The 16962-nt window shown below is 41.7% G+C and overlaps 1 protein-coding gene across 1 annotated transcript in view; it reads left to right on the top strand.

The window, feature by feature from the left end:
• The window catches only part of LOC310925275 (leucine-rich repeat and fibronectin type III domain-containing protein 1-like protein), a gene marked incomplete at both ends in the record, with an annotated part of 58038 nt that extends 56448 nt beyond the window's left edge, over window positions 1-1590 (top strand). The window contains 3 exons of the mRNA XM_083887178.1: window positions 834-1017; window positions 1134-1371; window positions 1463-1590. Coding sequence (XP_083743304.1) covers window positions 834-1017; window positions 1134-1371; window positions 1463-1590 — 550 coding nt within the window. The remainder of the gene's footprint in view (window positions 1-833; window positions 1018-1133; window positions 1372-1462) is intronic.
• Window positions 1591-16962: the final 15372 nt, after the last annotated feature.

The raw sequence follows: 16962 nt of genomic DNA, 5'->3' as shown, positions 1-16962 counted from the left end.
CCCAGATATTCAAAGTTATTCAGGAAGAATTGTCAAAAATCACTTATTCAGAGGACATTTTGAAGCTCATATGTTAAAGGTGACATAGAGTGGTCCTGTTGCACATAAATGTTAGTTATGGAGGTCTACTTACATATATTAACTTGTTTTTATGGTCAAAAACCTCCTAGTTGCTGTAAACGAGCCGATAGAAATCTCTCTTTTCTGACAGTGTTTTTCTGCTGCGAGATTTCAGAGTGAACTTTCACCCCCAGAAGACAGAGTCTTGTGATTGGCCAGTACTATCCAGCACATCCGTTCTCAGAAGCGCAGCGCCCCCCTCTGGAACGGTGGATGCACTGCTCCTCATTATCAAAACATTGTTTTAACAGTGTTTAAAAATAGCTTCTTCACGACTCCCCGCCGCAGTCCCTTTGATGACTTTGACCCAGAGTCAGAAGACACTGTCGCTCGTGAAACACCTCCACAACGGACGTTATTCTTCTTCTGCGGTTCAATGTACGCAACCGGATGTGCCCGGACTAGTGCCCGGAGCAGGACGATCGGTTGTTCAGGAGAACCGCTGTTTACGTAACTATTACGGGATTTTCAGTGATCTCGTTGAGCCCCGAGATTACAATAAAACACAACGTTCTCAGCAATGGCTGAACTGTTTGTTTAGAACCGTCAGGGCTTCATAAACAAGGTAATGATGCAGATACACACCAAAAAAAAACAGCGATAATAGGAACTTCCGGTCTAGTTCAGCTTTAAAGGGTAAACTGGTTTTAGAGTCATGACTTTCATCCCAAAAAATCATCAACAAATGTTCTCCTCTTCTCCCTCTCATCCAGGATGATCCCGGCCAATCACAAGTACTTCCTGCTGAGCGACCTCGCGTCGTCGCGGGACTACGAGCTGTGCGTCCTGGCCGTGTACGACGACGGCATCACGGCGCTGACGGGCACCAAGCTGGTGGGCTGCGTGTCCTTCACCACGGAGACGGAGTATGGACGCTGTCACTCCATACGAGACCAGGTGAGCGTCTCGGCGTCCAGCTGCCGTCTTGTTTTCTTAAAGTAGACAGAGGGGAGGAGCTTACTGGAGTCACTGGCGTTTAACCATTTGAACGGTTTTAAATCTTCATCCCTCAGTTCCTGGGCGGGACAATGATCATCATCATCGGTGGAATCATCGTGGCGTCCGTCCTCGTCTTCATCTTCATCCTGCTGATGAAGTACAAGCTCCACAGTAACCACTACAAACAGAAAGCCGCCGCACGCCACGCCAACGTCTGCTCCCAGACCAATGGAGGAGGAGGAGGAGGAGGAGGAGGAGGAGGAGGAGCCAACATCCTCGCTCTACCGCCGTCCTCCTCCTCTGCAGTGCAAGGTAAACCACAGAAGGAGAAAAACAAATGAGATTCTCCTTTGCGGCTTCTCGTTTGATCTCATCGTGTGACTCCCATCTCATTGTCTCGCAGGCGGAGGAACAAATAAAAACTGCCAGCCGTCATCGTCATCGACAGACGCCGCCGGCGGGGCTTCTCTCCGCGGGACGACCGTAGTGGACTTAAACCACACCCACGAAGACGACGCCATCTCCCAATAACACATGAGAAAACTGTCAATCAAAACCCACCAATCCGCCAACTGTTAAAGCCCACAACAATACTCCACCTCCCCTCCCCCCCCCCTTTGTTTGTTTTTTGGATTTTCTTTGACCGGTGCCTGGAGCCAAACTCCACCTGACGCTGAGGAGCGGCTCCTGTCATTGGTGAGTAGCTGCTGTCCATCAGAACTGTTCTCGGAGACCACAATCCATTTTATTTATATAGCACATTTAAAATATAAATAAATAAATGAAAAATGGCCAAAGTGCTGTAAATAGATAAAACTTATGGCCACATTATACTTCTCCGACTGCGTAATGCGTTATCCGACTGCGTCACCACGGAGACGACTCGAGCCTTTATACTTCTGCGTCGTGGTGACGGATACGCGCTGCAATTTCCCGCCCGATCAGTAGGGGTCGCTGCGCAAGGTTGTTGTGCTTCTGGCTACAGTGAGCAATGGCGTCCGAGAAAGAAAGAGAGAGAAAGACTGTTGTTGTTGAAACAGTGGCCGTTTCTCACTTTTCTGTGTCACTGAACGCAGTTTTAAGATAATTTGAGGCAAGAAATTGGCCATTTAGAGTCTAAACATGTGCTGTGTGTGTTAAGATATGACGTATTTATAGTTTGGCAGCGGCGTTATCGGCGGGGATGAGCTCCGCCTCTGTGGACGCTCGGTGCTCACTGTGAGCCGGCACAGAGCAGCTTCGCTCGGCCTGTCCTGAGGACCAATCGCAGCTCTTGCCGTCTCCGTTGTCCCTTGACAGAGTGACGGACACTAAAAAAAATATTTCGTGCAGTCGGAGACGACGCAGAGGCTCTTCGACAGGCTCTGCGTCGACGCAGAGTCTCTGCGTAACTTACGCAGAGCACTTTACGCAGGAGTATAAATTGGGCTTAACCCTAACCCCATTTCATACACAGAGAGATACAGAGCACAAAGTTAAAAATACTGTGTGTTATCCATTAAAAGTCACACTTTTATTCATCAAAAGAGTTGCAAAATGAATAGAAAATATAGTCAAGACATTGGCAAGATTAGAAATAATGATTTTTATTCAAAATAATACTTTATTTTTCTAATCATCCAATAGCCTTCTAATGCGATTAGCAAACACAATGTACCATTAGAACACGAAATAGGCCTCTATACACCTATGTACATATTCCATTAAAAACCAGACGTTTGCAGCTAGAATAGTCGTTTACCACAATAACAATGTATAGAGTGTATTTCTGATTCATTATTATTTAATATTATATTCATTGAAAAAAAAAATGTGACTTTCCTTCAAAAATAAGGCGTGAGCCCAAACTTTTGAACGGTATTGTATATAAAAAGAACTAAAAAACCAAAACACTAAAAGCCTAAATTAACATTAAAACGACATAAAAAAGACTAAAAGACACCAGAGACTACACAATTCTCATGGTGGACAAAAAAATGTGGGAGGGTTTTAGTTTTATCACGCTCTGTGAGGGAAGTCTCAGGGGTCAAAGGTCACAGTGACATCACGTAGCATGATTCAGGGGCACGCTGCTGCCTCCTGTTGAAAGGAATCTCTCCGAGATTAATGGGAGAAGTAATGGAGCTGCAAATTCACACACACACACACTCATACTTTTATTTCCACAGACTTTTCCGACTATAAAAATCAACGACGCGACTTTAGCAGCGGTTAAATAAAAACATAACGTGTTATTGTTCCTTTATAGGAGCGTATAAGGCTCACTGATCAATTAGATCATTACACTGCTGCTCCTCCTCCTCCTGCTGCTGCTGATGCAGCAGTCAAAGGTAACGATGTGGAGAAACAGCTCGGGATTATGGGAGATGTAGTCTTTCTTCAGTCCTGTATTAGTGCTGGGCACTAGGTTAACGCATGACGCGTTTCCATGGCGAATGACCGTAAAAAGACGCGCTTGACGTCATGTTTACATGCCGCGACACTTGAGTCCAGGCGCCGTTTACAAGTTAGCTCCGTTAGCTGCATTAGCTCATTTAGCGCCGCTAGCGCGCCCACCATCAAACCGGAGGCGTCTGTTTATTAAAGCGGAACTAGACCGGAAGTTCCTACTAACGCTGTTTTTTTGGTGTGTATCTGCGTCATTACCTTGTTTATGAAGCCCTGACGGTTCGAAACAAACAGTTCAGCCACTGCTGAGAACGTTGTGTTTTATTGTAATCTCGGGGCTCAACGAGATCACTGAAAATCCCGTAATAGTTACGTAAGCAGCGGTTCTCCTGAATAGCAGATCCTCCTGCTCCGGGCACTAGTCCGGGCACATCTGGTTGCGTACATTGAACCGCAGAAGAAGAATAACGTCCGTTGTGGAGGTGTTTCACGAGCGACAGTGTCTTCTGACTCTGGGTCTGACTCCGGTTTAAAGTCATAAAAGGGACTGCGGCGGGGAGTCGTGAAGAAGCTATTTTTAAACACTGTTAAAACAATGTTTTGATAATGAGGGGCAGTGCATCCGCCGTTCCAGAGGGGGGCGCTGCGCTTCTGAGAACGGATGTGCTGGATAGTACTGGCCAATCACAAGACTCTGTCTTCTGGGGGTGAAAGTTCACTCTGAAATCTCGCAGCAGAAAAACACCGTCAGAAAAGAGGATTTCTATTGGCTCGTTTACAGCAACTAGGAGGTTTTTGACCATAAAAACAAGTTAATATATGTAAGTAGACCTCCATAACTAACATATGTGCAACAGGACCACTCTATGTGACCTTTAAATGAAAAAAGCAGCACCACAAATAACCAGCGTACCTGTGTTACTGCGTATGTGTGGCTCTGTTTTTAAAGTTTAGCGTTACTTTAGAGACTCATTTTAACAATCGGGAGTCACGTAAAACATGACGTCACGAGTGTCTTTTTCCGGTTAACGCGACCAGCACTAAAATGCAGTTAAAACACAATATTTTTTTTTTCATCTTACGTTTGTAAGATACGGAGCCAAGCTAGCGCAGCCGTTAGCCTAGCTTGTTTATCGAATAATTTCAAACGTGAGGACAGACCTCCGCTACGTCAGCTTAAGTCTACGATATCTTGAAAAGAATTATGTTTGCCGCTTTATCTTGATGTTATACACGGACTTTTTGTCAAATTTGTCAACTTTGGTGCACGAAAGTGAGAGGTTAGCATCACAAAAGACTGTCTAACCGTGAGACTTCCATGAAATAGCTAAAAATCTGAGTTTGTGTCACTAACTATTCCTTTGAACTAATGAAACATGTCCACTTTTAATGCACTTTTTATTGCAGCACATTCTACATTTTACTCAGCAAATGTATATTTGCCCCGGCTCATTGCTATTTCTCCTATATTTGTATAACAAGAATAATTTATAGAAATCTGTGATTCTTCTTCTCGTGCTGAGCAGTGAGGCAGCACACTAGTGCCCTCTTGTGGCCAAACACCTCTGCTTGTACATAATATGTAAGATCATTTTTTTAACAGTGTTGATGATCTCGAGGATCAGCCGTGACTGCGACTGTTGTCGCGCGGCGTCGACGTTCCCACTCGGATTTCTTTACATATTCTTCTTACGCTTTCTCTCGTGATATTTATCTCACTTACTCGCATACCGGAGACAAACTCTCGGTAACTCCGCCGCTGCCTCTTCCTCATCATATAAACAAGTTTTATCTCCCACCTTGTGTCTCTCCCTCCCTCCCTCCCTCCCGCAGTCATTTGTTTGATTTTAATGAGTTGTTTTGTTTTCATGCTCCCTCTGTCGTCGCCTCTTCTCTTTTCATTTCGCCAGCTCAAGGTCGTTTTGTTTGTCTCTTATCTGAAGCCGCAGCTTTTCTCTTTATCTTGTCAGATTTCAGGCTCACGCTTTTCACCCTCGAATTCAGACGTATATCGTAATGTGACGTATCAGTCAAAGCTCTGGGGGATTTTCTCCTCCCCTCCCCTCCCCCTCCCTCCCTCTCCTTTATATCTATGTGTGAATTTAAACACAGTTGTTGTTGTTGTTGTTGGGTTTTTCAGCTCCAGTCCTTGAGTTTTTTTTTTGTTTTGTTTTTTTGAATCATTTATGTCCTGTGTGACCTCACACTAAGCACATTTTTAACATTTGAGAGAGAGAGAGAGCATGACATAACAATGTTTCCTGCACCGTGAGGTTCTGACCCAGGTCATGTTAATTACCTCCTTTCAGAGTCATTCACACACCGTGTCATTACATTATTAGAGGTTTTTGACCCTGTTTTTCCACATGCTGGGATACTTCAGTGTGGTTGTATGTGGCACACGTCAGTAAAAACACAGGTGTTAGTGGAGGAAAAATTGATTTTAGCCACTTAACCCTTTAACACCGAAGCCTCAAAATGTTCGTATGGACTTTTATGGGTCAGAAAATGTCCTGTGAGTCCGTTTTTGCAGAATAACGTTCAACATCTGGCAGTTGTTTGCAATTTACTGCACGTTAAAGTAGTGTATTATCTAATTAAAGGCCCCATATGTAAGAATGTGGCCAAAAACGGTTACTACACTCAAATTCAAAATAACCATGGTCTTTTAGGTTTCATTTTCTCCGCCATTGCAGCTCAGACGTAACTGGCAACCCGTGGTTTGCTCGGCAGCTGAGACTCTACTGGCTGCAATGATTGGGAGGCGGCGGTAGGTGGCGCCACATGCCAAAACATGATTTCAAAACATAAAGATGATTTGATTATTTTTAATGTGAATATTTTGTCTGTACTGTTGTTGTTGGTGAGTTCAGTTTGTTATATGAACATTATTCCTGAGTCTCTGCGACACATTATGAAGATTTTATGGCCAGTTTGTTCAGATGTATTACATAATGCACCTTAAAAATGAAGGAAAACAAAGTTTTATGTAAAAAAAAAAAAAAAATTTTAATTAAATTTGAAATATGAGCAGTATAAAACATATTTAAAGTTTATTAGTTTAGTTGAGAGACCTTGTACAGAACCGGGTCTATACCTGCTAAATAGCTAATTAGCATCAGCGCTCACTGGGAGTCAAGTTGCGTTCTCAGCTTTTAGAAACCACTGGAGTGGCACAAATCAACTGCAATACGCTCGGTGTTAAAGGGTTAACAAAGGATTTCACCCAATTTAAATATAGTTCATCTTATCTCTACGCTAGCATAAAAAAGCATTTGCTACTTTATTTCACTTTCTATCACTTTATCGCCTGCTCATCTACGTCAGCAAAATCCATATAGAGAAAGACATTTTTAGGTGGTTCATGAAAATAAATCCTCCTAATATGTCACAGAGACTCAGGAATAATGTTCATATAACAAACTGAACTCACCAACAACAACAACAGTACAGACAATATTTGCATTAAAAAATATATTTTGCAGACTGCAAATCATGTTTATGTTTTGAAATCATGTTTTGGCGTCATGTGGCGTCACCTACCGCCGTCTACCAATCATTGCAGTCGGTAGAGTCTCAGCCGCCGAGCAACCACGGGGTTGCCAGTTACGTCTGAGCTACAATGGCGGAGAAAACGAAACCTCAAAGACCTCTGTATTTTGAATTTGAGTGTAGTAACCGTTTTTGGCCACATTCTTACATATGGCGCCTTTAAAATGTGACTTTTTAGTTCAGTTTGTGTCACTGAGATGAATCTGAAAGGAATATTTAAAAAAAAAATTCTGTGTGGACTTTGGTGCAGCTGAGAACAAGACGTCGATGAATGAATTTAGTGACCATATTCTTTCAATAATGTCACATTCAATCTCAGCTGACATAGAGCGATAGGTGGCGCCACCACCCTGGACAGGTCGCCGGTCCATCACAGGGACACGTAAAGAACCATTCACCGTCACAATCGAGCAATTTAGAGTGTCCACTTTTCTTTAAACATCATATAAAGTTATAATTTGAGTCTGAAATTGGACCGTTTGTAGGTGTGAGAGTGAACGGTTGTTTGTCCCTGTGGTGGACGACCTGGTGACCTTTCACCCTATGACAGCCTTTACAGTATTAAAATATAAATATAGAAATAGAAAAATGTATTTGGAACAACGCGTTGGTGACGAAAATGGTGCAGAAAATAAGACTTGTCATGTATTTGTTGTTTCCCCCAAATAGAAATTGTCCCCTTTCCAAGATTTAGTGTCTCGCGGTAAACACAAGTCATAACATCGTCCAAAGTCTTTATCGCTTTATTCTTATCGTCTTCTTTCTCTTTTCTGCAGGGTCTTTTAGTTCAGGCTCATCGTTTAAACTCCTTCTCTTCACCTCTGCTTCGTCCTTCTGCTCCTTTTCTTTCATCTCGTTCCCTCCTTTGTTTTCCCTCCCGTCTTCTCGGTCATTTTTCGTTTCCTCTATAGCGTCCGCGTGCTGCTGTGGTGCCGCCGCGGTGTTTACCCTCTTTTTTGTTATCTCCTCATCATTTCATCCCACTATGGGCCCTGTAATAATACACCTCCATCTACAAACACACAGTTTGTCACGCTGTATGCTCACACACACACACACACACACACACACACACTGCTCCATCCAAATGGACTGAGCTGGTGTGTGTTGTTCCAAATGACTCACTGCTCCTACAACTCCATCATCACACACACACACACACACACACACACACACAATTTGTCAGCTTTCAGTTCATTTCGTCCTTCACTCTCATTGACTTTGTTTACTATAATGAGTGTACAGTAAATCACTTTATAAGATAGATTATTTATATTCGTAGTAAGAAATAAGTCCATTTCAGTCAAGGGTAGAAACATCAACAGTCTCACAGGATCACATGCTTCATAGGAGCTCACATTTCTGACTGAAAATGACTTTATTATTCATTTATGTACACACACACACACACACACTCACTGGTGTATGACCTGCCTGTGGCACTTTAGGTGTGAATGAGTGAAGAGTGTGAGGGTGATGACAGAACTATGTCCTGGTTATGAATGTGGTTAGTGTTTGAGCACAGAAATGAGGTCTTAGGTCATTAGGTCATTAGGTCATGGAAAACTAGGTTTGGTTTAAACCTGCTCTCACATTGTGGTGAATGGTTTATATCATATAATCAAACACAGTACCTGTTCTATCTCGGGGTAAAAATGGCTCTTTTAACTTAAAAATGTGTTACTTTTTATCTCATAATTTCGACTTTTTATCTCATAATTCTTACTTTTTATCTCATAATTATTACTTTTTATCTTATAATTAGGACTTTTTATCTCATAATTTCAACTTTTTTATCTCATAATTAAGACTTTTTCATCTCATAATTAGGACTTTTTATCTCATAAACGTGTTTTTGTCACATAATTTCGACTTTTTATCTCATAATTATGAATTTTTTTATCTCATAATTTAAACTTTTTTATCTCACAATTAAGACTTTTTATCTCATAATTAAGACTTTTTTATGTCATAATTATGACTTTGTATCTCATAATTATGACTTTTTCATCTCATAATTAGGACTTTTTAGCTCATAAACGTGTTTTTGTCACATCATTTCGACTTTTTATCTCATAATTATGAATTTTTATCTAATAATTATTACTTTTTATCTCATAATTTCAACCTTTTATCTCATCATTATGACTTTTTATCCCATAATTTCGACTTTTTATCTCATAATTTCAACCTTTTATCTCATCAATATTACTTTTTATCTCATAATTTCGACTTTTTTATCTCATAATTATGACTTTTCATCTCATAATTTCGACTATTTATCTCATGATTATGACTTTTTTATCTCATAATTTCAACCTTTTATCTCATAATTATGACTTTTTATCTCATAATTATGACTTTTCAATCATAATTATGACGTTTTATCTCATAATTTCAACATTTTTATCTCATAATTATGACGTTTTATCTCATAATTTCAACATTCTTATCTCATAATTATGACTTTAGAAGATGGATGGATGGATGATACTTTTTATATTTTTTATTCAGCCTTTTCCAAGAGAAACCTGAAGTTCTGTGAACAAACAAAATCCGTGTTTTGTTTTGTTTTTCCATCACAGCACACAACTGAGTTGTTGATCCACTGCTGCCTTGTATACAAGTCACTGCAACTGTTATTTTGAGGCTTTGCTGTTTGAAATCCTTCATTCACATTGAGCTCAGTGCACACAGAGCTTCCAAGTCTTCCATGTGTGCTCACCAAGCAACACAGACACACTTCAGTTTGGAAATGGTCAGCGATCCTGGACACTGACATAGAAATAGATTTTATGAGGTGAGGGGTGAAAACGTGTTCTTCCTGGTTGTCCACTGCTGGCAGTCATGTTTTTCACTGAATGTGAAGACGCCAAGACAACCCGACTCGCACCTGACTTCTGTTGACATCTTGGAAAATCATCAGACAGCGAGTCATACCACAGAGAGTCACGGTCAGACATAGACGGCATCACCGCGCGACACCAGGCTCTCGTTCCCTGTGCTTTTATTAATCCGAGCCTTAGCGCTGACTAAACTGTCGTCGGTGACCACTGTCGGCGTTCGGCCCCTGCACAGAGCCACAGTGACACCCGGTGGTCACGCCCAGCAGTGGCAGCGTGCTGCTTCATGTGTTTTTTGTTTTTTTTTACCCTCATGTATCCAGGGAAAGTAGGACACCATCATTCGCATTCATGAATTCACACACACACATATGCAGTCACCCCTGGAAGGTTCACAGCGTAACCTCAGTCTGCTGCTGCTGCAGGAACCTGGACATATACACCAAAGATTGTCATTTCCAATTGTTTTATGAGGATAAATCACTTTATTATGTTAAGTAATAAATCACTATACAGTGTGTATGTCCAGGGAACTGCGAGGGGTTCTCCCACATAAACAGAGACGTATCTCCATCAAAATGTTTAAAGTCCTTTAAGGTTTAATTTTCCCTGAACTATCCCTTTAGGACACGTGTCAAACTCGAGGCCCAGGGGCCAGATGTGGCCCGCCACGTCATTTTATGTGGCCCCGCGAGTGATTAATTGGTCTTAGAAATGTGTGTTAAAATAGGTCTATGCTGCTTTAAGGCGTGTGCGATAAACTACGTTTCCCACAATGCACGGCGATTGTGTTACCCACAAAGTGACGGCACAGTGTATCACTGTATATGCATCATGCCACGAGTGAAATTGAATAAGTAATAAATACAGAAAGTTATTTAGCAATATTTTTTACAGAGGAGTTACCTTTATTTGACATTATATTTGGTTACATTTAGTTACATTTATTCTGTATGACAGTTACCTCTGGCCCTTTGAGGGTAACCATTATGCTGATGTGGCCCTCAGTGAAAATGACTTAAGGCCACATTATACTTCTCCGACTGCGTATGCGTTATCCGACTGCGTCACCACGGAGACCACTCGAGCCTTCATACTTCTGCGGCGTGGTGACGGATACGCGCTGCAATTTCCTGCCCGATCAGTAGGGGTCGCTGCGCAAGGTTGTTCTGCTTCAGGCTACAGTGAGCAATGGCGTCCGAGAGAGAAAGAGAGAGCAAGACTGTTGTTGTTGAAACAGTGGCCGTTTCTCACTTTTCTGTGTGACGGAACGCAGTTTTAAGATAATTTGAGGCGAGAAATTGGCCATTTAGAGTCTAAACATGTGCTGTGTGTGTTAAGATATGACGTATTTATAGTTCGGCAGCGGCGTTATCGGCGGGGATCAGCTCTGCGTCTGTGGACGCTCGGTGCTCACTGTGAGCCGGCACAGAGCAGCTTCGCTCGGCCTGTCCTGAGGACCAATCGCAGCTCTTGCCGTCACCGTTGTACCTTGACGGAGTGACGGACACTTAAAAAATATTTGGTGCAGTCGGAGACGACGCAGAGGCTCTTCGACAGGCACGTAACCTACGCAGAAGTATAAATTGGGCTTTAGACACCCCTGGTTTGGGATTTAATGTCTTATATACTCCTATTTGTCTCACGTCTGTGTTTGAACTCAGGTTAAATTGACCTTGGGTGAAATCATCCAGGAAAGCATCTACTAATTTGAGAAACAGTTTTCACTTTCAAAGATTCAACTATATATATATATATATATAAAAATACGAACGAATAAAAACGATAATATATCTTTACTTTAAGGTTTTAGTGTTTCACTCAATCACCCCACAGCTGCCGTGTCAAAATAAATGATGCGAGTCGGTGAAATCTCGACTCCATTCTCTGTATCAGAGGACTCTGGATCTAATTTGCGGGCGTCAAATTGCCGCTGGCTGCGTTAAGAAAAAAAATAAAAAATAAAAAAAAGAGTGGTTTTAATCTCATCTGAAGAACAGTGGGGCGTTCACAGACAGGAATCAGGAGGAGAGACTTTAGAAGAACGGACGACAGACAGATGGGCTACGGGTTTATGAAGGAGAAAACAAAGGGAGAGAGAGAGAGAGAGAGAGAGAGAGAGAAGAGAGGATTATGGACTTATATTTAGTTAGTGAGGCAGCAAAAAAAGAAGAAAAACCAACAGAGAGAAAGAGCCGGGCAAACACAGAGAGAGAGTACAGATGAGTCACCTGGCCCCAAGTCACAGTTATTGACAAGAAAGGATAGAAGGATGAAGAGGTGGAGAGAAATTGAAGACTTGGGAATAAAGGGGGAGGTGAAGGAGAGGGAGATCGTGAAGAAGTCTCCGAATTGAAAAGTGAATCACGGATTTACAGCGGCACGTGATCGAGGAAATTGAGTGTCGTTGATTTATCTTTACGTGCATCGTTTGTTTGTGTGGATTTAAAGGGACACTGTGTAGTATTTATGGGTTTATATAACCCAAAATCCACTTTTTTATACATATTATGTGCTCCTGCATTGTCTAGTCGCTGTATAATAGTTTTTGTTTCATTTTCGTAGTGTTTCAAAAAGTCATGTAAAATAACACGGTCGCGGACCGCGGTTGCATAGCCACTGTTAGCAGAGAGACGCCATGTTTCTACAGGAGCCTGTAAGGACAAACGCGAGAGAACAAATCAAGCGTCTCTTTACTTGTAGCTGAAGTCCCGCCTCCACTCTCTCCGCTTCGTCTGCTACGGCCGCGGTAGCTCCGCCCTCTCCCTCGCCTCACGAACCTCATCTGCTGACACGGAGAAAGACGACGAGGACGACATTTGACCGGCTGAGGACACCGTAGCGCTCAGGGAAGGGAGGGGGTGAGCAGAGGAGCAGTTCTTTGTTGTACATTTCAGCCTCTCCTCTAGATGGCACTATAAACTACTTACTTCACCTTCAATGTTCGACACCAGCATAAAGTCAACGGCTTTTGGACTCTTGGTTCATTATAGAATGAGACTTTGCATTCAATGCTGAGATTTGTTCTTCCTGTGATGTCAATTATAATTATAGGTAACACTTTAGATTAGGGAACACATTCATTCACCATTAACTAGGTGATTACTAACATGCATATTAGAGCTGAAACGATTAATCGAGGAATCGATTATTAATCGATTACTAAATTAATCGCCAACTATTTTGATAATCGATTAATCGGTTTGAAGCTTTTTTCATGATTAAAACAAGATTTCTGATTGTTTCAGCGTCTTAAATGTGAAAATTTTCTTGGTTTCTTTGCTCCACATAAACAAAGAAATCATTAAAACTGAATCATTTTGGTTTGTGAACAAAACAAAGACGTTCGAGAACATCGTCATTTCATGTTTTTTAACATTTTCTGACATTTTCTGAACCAAACGATTCATCGATTAATCGATAAAATACTCGACAGATTCTTCGATTACGAAAATAATCGTTAGTTGCAGCTCTAATGCATATACATAGCAAATATTAAGCACGTATTAACACCTTATGGAGGAAAAATCTTAATTCATGTCATAATGGAGGTAGAATAAGATTATGTAGAATAAGGTCTGCATGCTCAATAATTACTAATAAAGGGCTAGTATGCTACTTATATATTGTTAGCTTAATAGCATAGTTGCCTAAGTTATCATTTGAACTTTTTCAGAACACAAGAAAAAACAAAATTTTTTGGTAAAGTTAGGCAGATATCACAATTACCAAAAAAAAAAAAATATTATGGCAATTATGCTATTAGGCGAAACGATATGTTAGCAAGCACCTAGTTTATGGTGAATATGTGTTCCCTTATCTAAAGTGTTACCTAATTCTTATATCACTTATTTAAAGTTTTTTCTAACCTAATAGTAATCCTAATTGTTATTGTTGGCACCTTTCAAAACACTCAAGGTCACCTTAAGGTCACAATGGTCGACAATAAGTAATAAAAAAAATATATATATTAATAATAGGTGAGGAAAGAGCGGCAGAAGACCTGAGAGTGTGGATCTGTGTGTTAATGTGCAGGAGTTCAGAGAGGAACGAGGGGTGGTGTGTGTGGGGGGGGGAATGAGATTATGGGATGGCCTTGAAGGTGAGGAGGTGAGAATTTGAAATTGATGCAGCATTTGACCGGAAGCGCGAGAAGTTGTTGAAGGACAGTGAGCGATGTGATGAGTTCTCCTGGAGCAGTTAAAGTTTGTAGACGGACAGGTAGAGCTGGGCGTCCTCTGCATAGCGATTGATAGTAAAGGCGCCATATGTAAGAATGTGGCCAAAAACGGTTACTACATTCAAATTCAAAATACCTCTTTTAGGTTTCGTTTTCTGACGTAACTGGCAACCCGTGGTTGCTCGGCAGCTGAGGCTCTACTGACTGCAATGATTGGTAGACTGCGGTAGGTGGCGCCACATGCCAAAACATGATTTCAAAACATAAACATGATTTGCAGTCTGCAAAATATTTTTTTTAATGCAAATATTTTGCCTGTACTGTTGTTGTTGGTGAGTTCAGTTTGTTATATGAACATTATTCCTGAGTCTCTGTGACATATTAGGAGGATTTTATGTTCCAGTTGCTTTACATTTATTACATAATGCACCTATAAACATGTGGAAGATATGGCCAAGAGGTAGAAGATAGATGATGAAGAGGAGGAGGCCTAGAACAGAACCCAGAGGAACACCTTTTCTGACAAGAAACTGATGTTTGTAGACTCTCACACTCTCCCGCTCCGAAGCTTAGAAATTCAGACGCAGACTTTTCTAAACAACACATTTAGAAAAGATACTGATGGAGGCCACAGTGGATCAACAACTTCTCTGTGCCGTGATGTAAAAATCACTTTTTACATCAGCTTTGTGATGTAAAGGCTGCGTAATAGTGAGATGAAAATGACAGCCATGAGCGTGTGTGTGTTCCTCTGTGTCTGAGGCTGGTTGTCGGTGCAGAAGGCGCTCGCTTCAAAATGAGAGACAATTGTAAGAATAAAGGGAGAAGGTTTTCATCAATATTACAAAAAGTTTTGTCTGACTTTAAACCTGTACGTGTAGAACAATCTCTCTGAAGATTTTCTAAAGGATTATTCCTTTGAAGTGACAGTAAACACGGCACAAAGGAAATTCAATCATTATTATCTACTTAAATATCTGTCTGAGCTTTAATTCGTTAATTTTCTGTGTTTTTTTTCCCCCCAGATTTTCTTACATCCAGCTTCACAGCAGTGGAGGGAGAAGAGGTGAGAACACACTCACACACACACACACACACATAGTTTCCACAGTAATCTTCTTAGGACTCTGTATGGATTTCCAGCCTGAACCCTAAACATAACAAGTTAATGTCTAACCCAAAAACTTTAATTTAACCTTAAAGGTCCCATATTGTGCAAAATCAACTTTTTAATCTTTTAGTACTTATATTTGGGACTCAGTGGGCCATACCAGTCCCCAAAATGTGAAAAAACAAGACTCAGTCATGTTTTAGTGGTTCCACTTTGTGTAAGTATAGGCGATAAAACACGCGATGTTTACACCTCCCGACCAAGTGACAACAGTGCGGACATTTCACCGTGAATGTTGGCACCCCGCCAGGCAGAGTACTTCACAGAGTACTTCACAGCTCCACCGTAGCTCCTCCTTGTCCCTGTGAAATACGAGAGTGCAGGCGAGGGAGGAAGAGTGGCTGCACAGCGGAGCACAGTGTTTTACACAAACTTCTAGCCTCAGAGGACTTGTGTGTCCAGTGGATATATTTTATTTATGAAAAAAAATGTTCACAAGCTTCACAAGCCCTTTGTTGTTGATCGTGTGTGTAAATTCCTATGCTGGAGGGACATCTTGAACGCACCAGTTACGTGCCTGCAGTTAGTGAGTGGCGTGTGTGGATCGGTGATATGAGGAGCACGAAGCACTGCAGAAAGATGTAGATGTTGTCCTACATTTCTTCTCAACCAAAGGCTGCCTTTCTGTCGTGTTTCCACGTTCTCTCCTCGTGTTGTTGATCCACACACCAGTTGGAGCCGCAGTTACACTGGTGCGTTCAGGGTCTTTTTCTAGCATGGGAATTAACATACACGCTGCGCAGCACATTAATCATTTTTCTTAGATTTTTTTATGATCGCGAGAAGCCAAAATCGTGGTCACTCTATGCATTACGGTGAAACGCAGTAACAACGGGTAAACGGACATTACTATGGGGTATATGGAGCGGGGGTTGTGACGACGGTGCATGACAATAGGTGATAAGTGGCGACAGTTAGATCGACACTCCCCTGGAAGCAGTGGATGTGTGTTTACCTGGGTCTCATTCACATGTAAATGATCAGGCACAAAACCGAGCGTTCTGAAAAAGGCTGTTTTGGCAGAGTTATTGAACTGCTATTGTGCTTCATCCTTATGATATTTTGACTAAAGCATGACACAGACATGTTCATTAGGGCACCAGGACCTAGTTTAACTTGGGTTAATAGGGTATAATAGGGGACCTTTAAATATCCAGCGAAACACAGGAGGCAGGGAGGGACAAACACACCACGTACCGTATGAAAGGAGAGGGGGAACCGGAGATGGTGGCAGTGTGGAGTGTGTCTGCCTTTAAGTGCTCAGTAAATATCACTCTGCCTCAGTAAACAACATTATTCCTCTTTATTGGTTCATCATGTGAAGACCTGATCCTCCACAGTATGCAAATTACAGTCTCTCTCTTACGTAAGTGCCGTTTGTCATTATGTAACCACGCTCCTCTCCTCTCCTCTCCTCTCCTCACTCCTTCTTCCTTAATCACTTGGCCTTTTAACGCCTTTGCCTTTGACACTTTTAGTTTTACTTTCTTTCCGTCCTTCTTTCTCTGACATTCTCTTTTTTTTCTCTCCCATGTCCTCTCCACCTGTCCTCGTGAGTCATGTGTTTTTGGGTTTCATTTTCCTTTTATCTCCCTCTCCAATTCCTTCCCCCCGTTTCGTGCTGCGTTCTCCTCGTCTAACCCTTCTGCCATCTGTCTTCCCTCCATCACTTTTCCTCCTGTCATTTCTGGCTCATGCTGGTTTGTGAACTTCACTTTAAAGCCTCCAGTTTGGTGTTTTTTTAAGAAGAAAAATGCGAGGCTGGAAGC

This window comes from Microchirus variegatus (assembly GCF_963457635.1).
Source record: "Microchirus variegatus genome assembly, chromosome: 3".
Classification (NCBI taxonomy): Eukaryota; Metazoa; Chordata; class Actinopteri; order Pleuronectiformes; family Soleidae; genus Microchirus; species Microchirus variegatus.
This window is presented reverse-complemented; position numbering and strand designations above follow the sequence as displayed.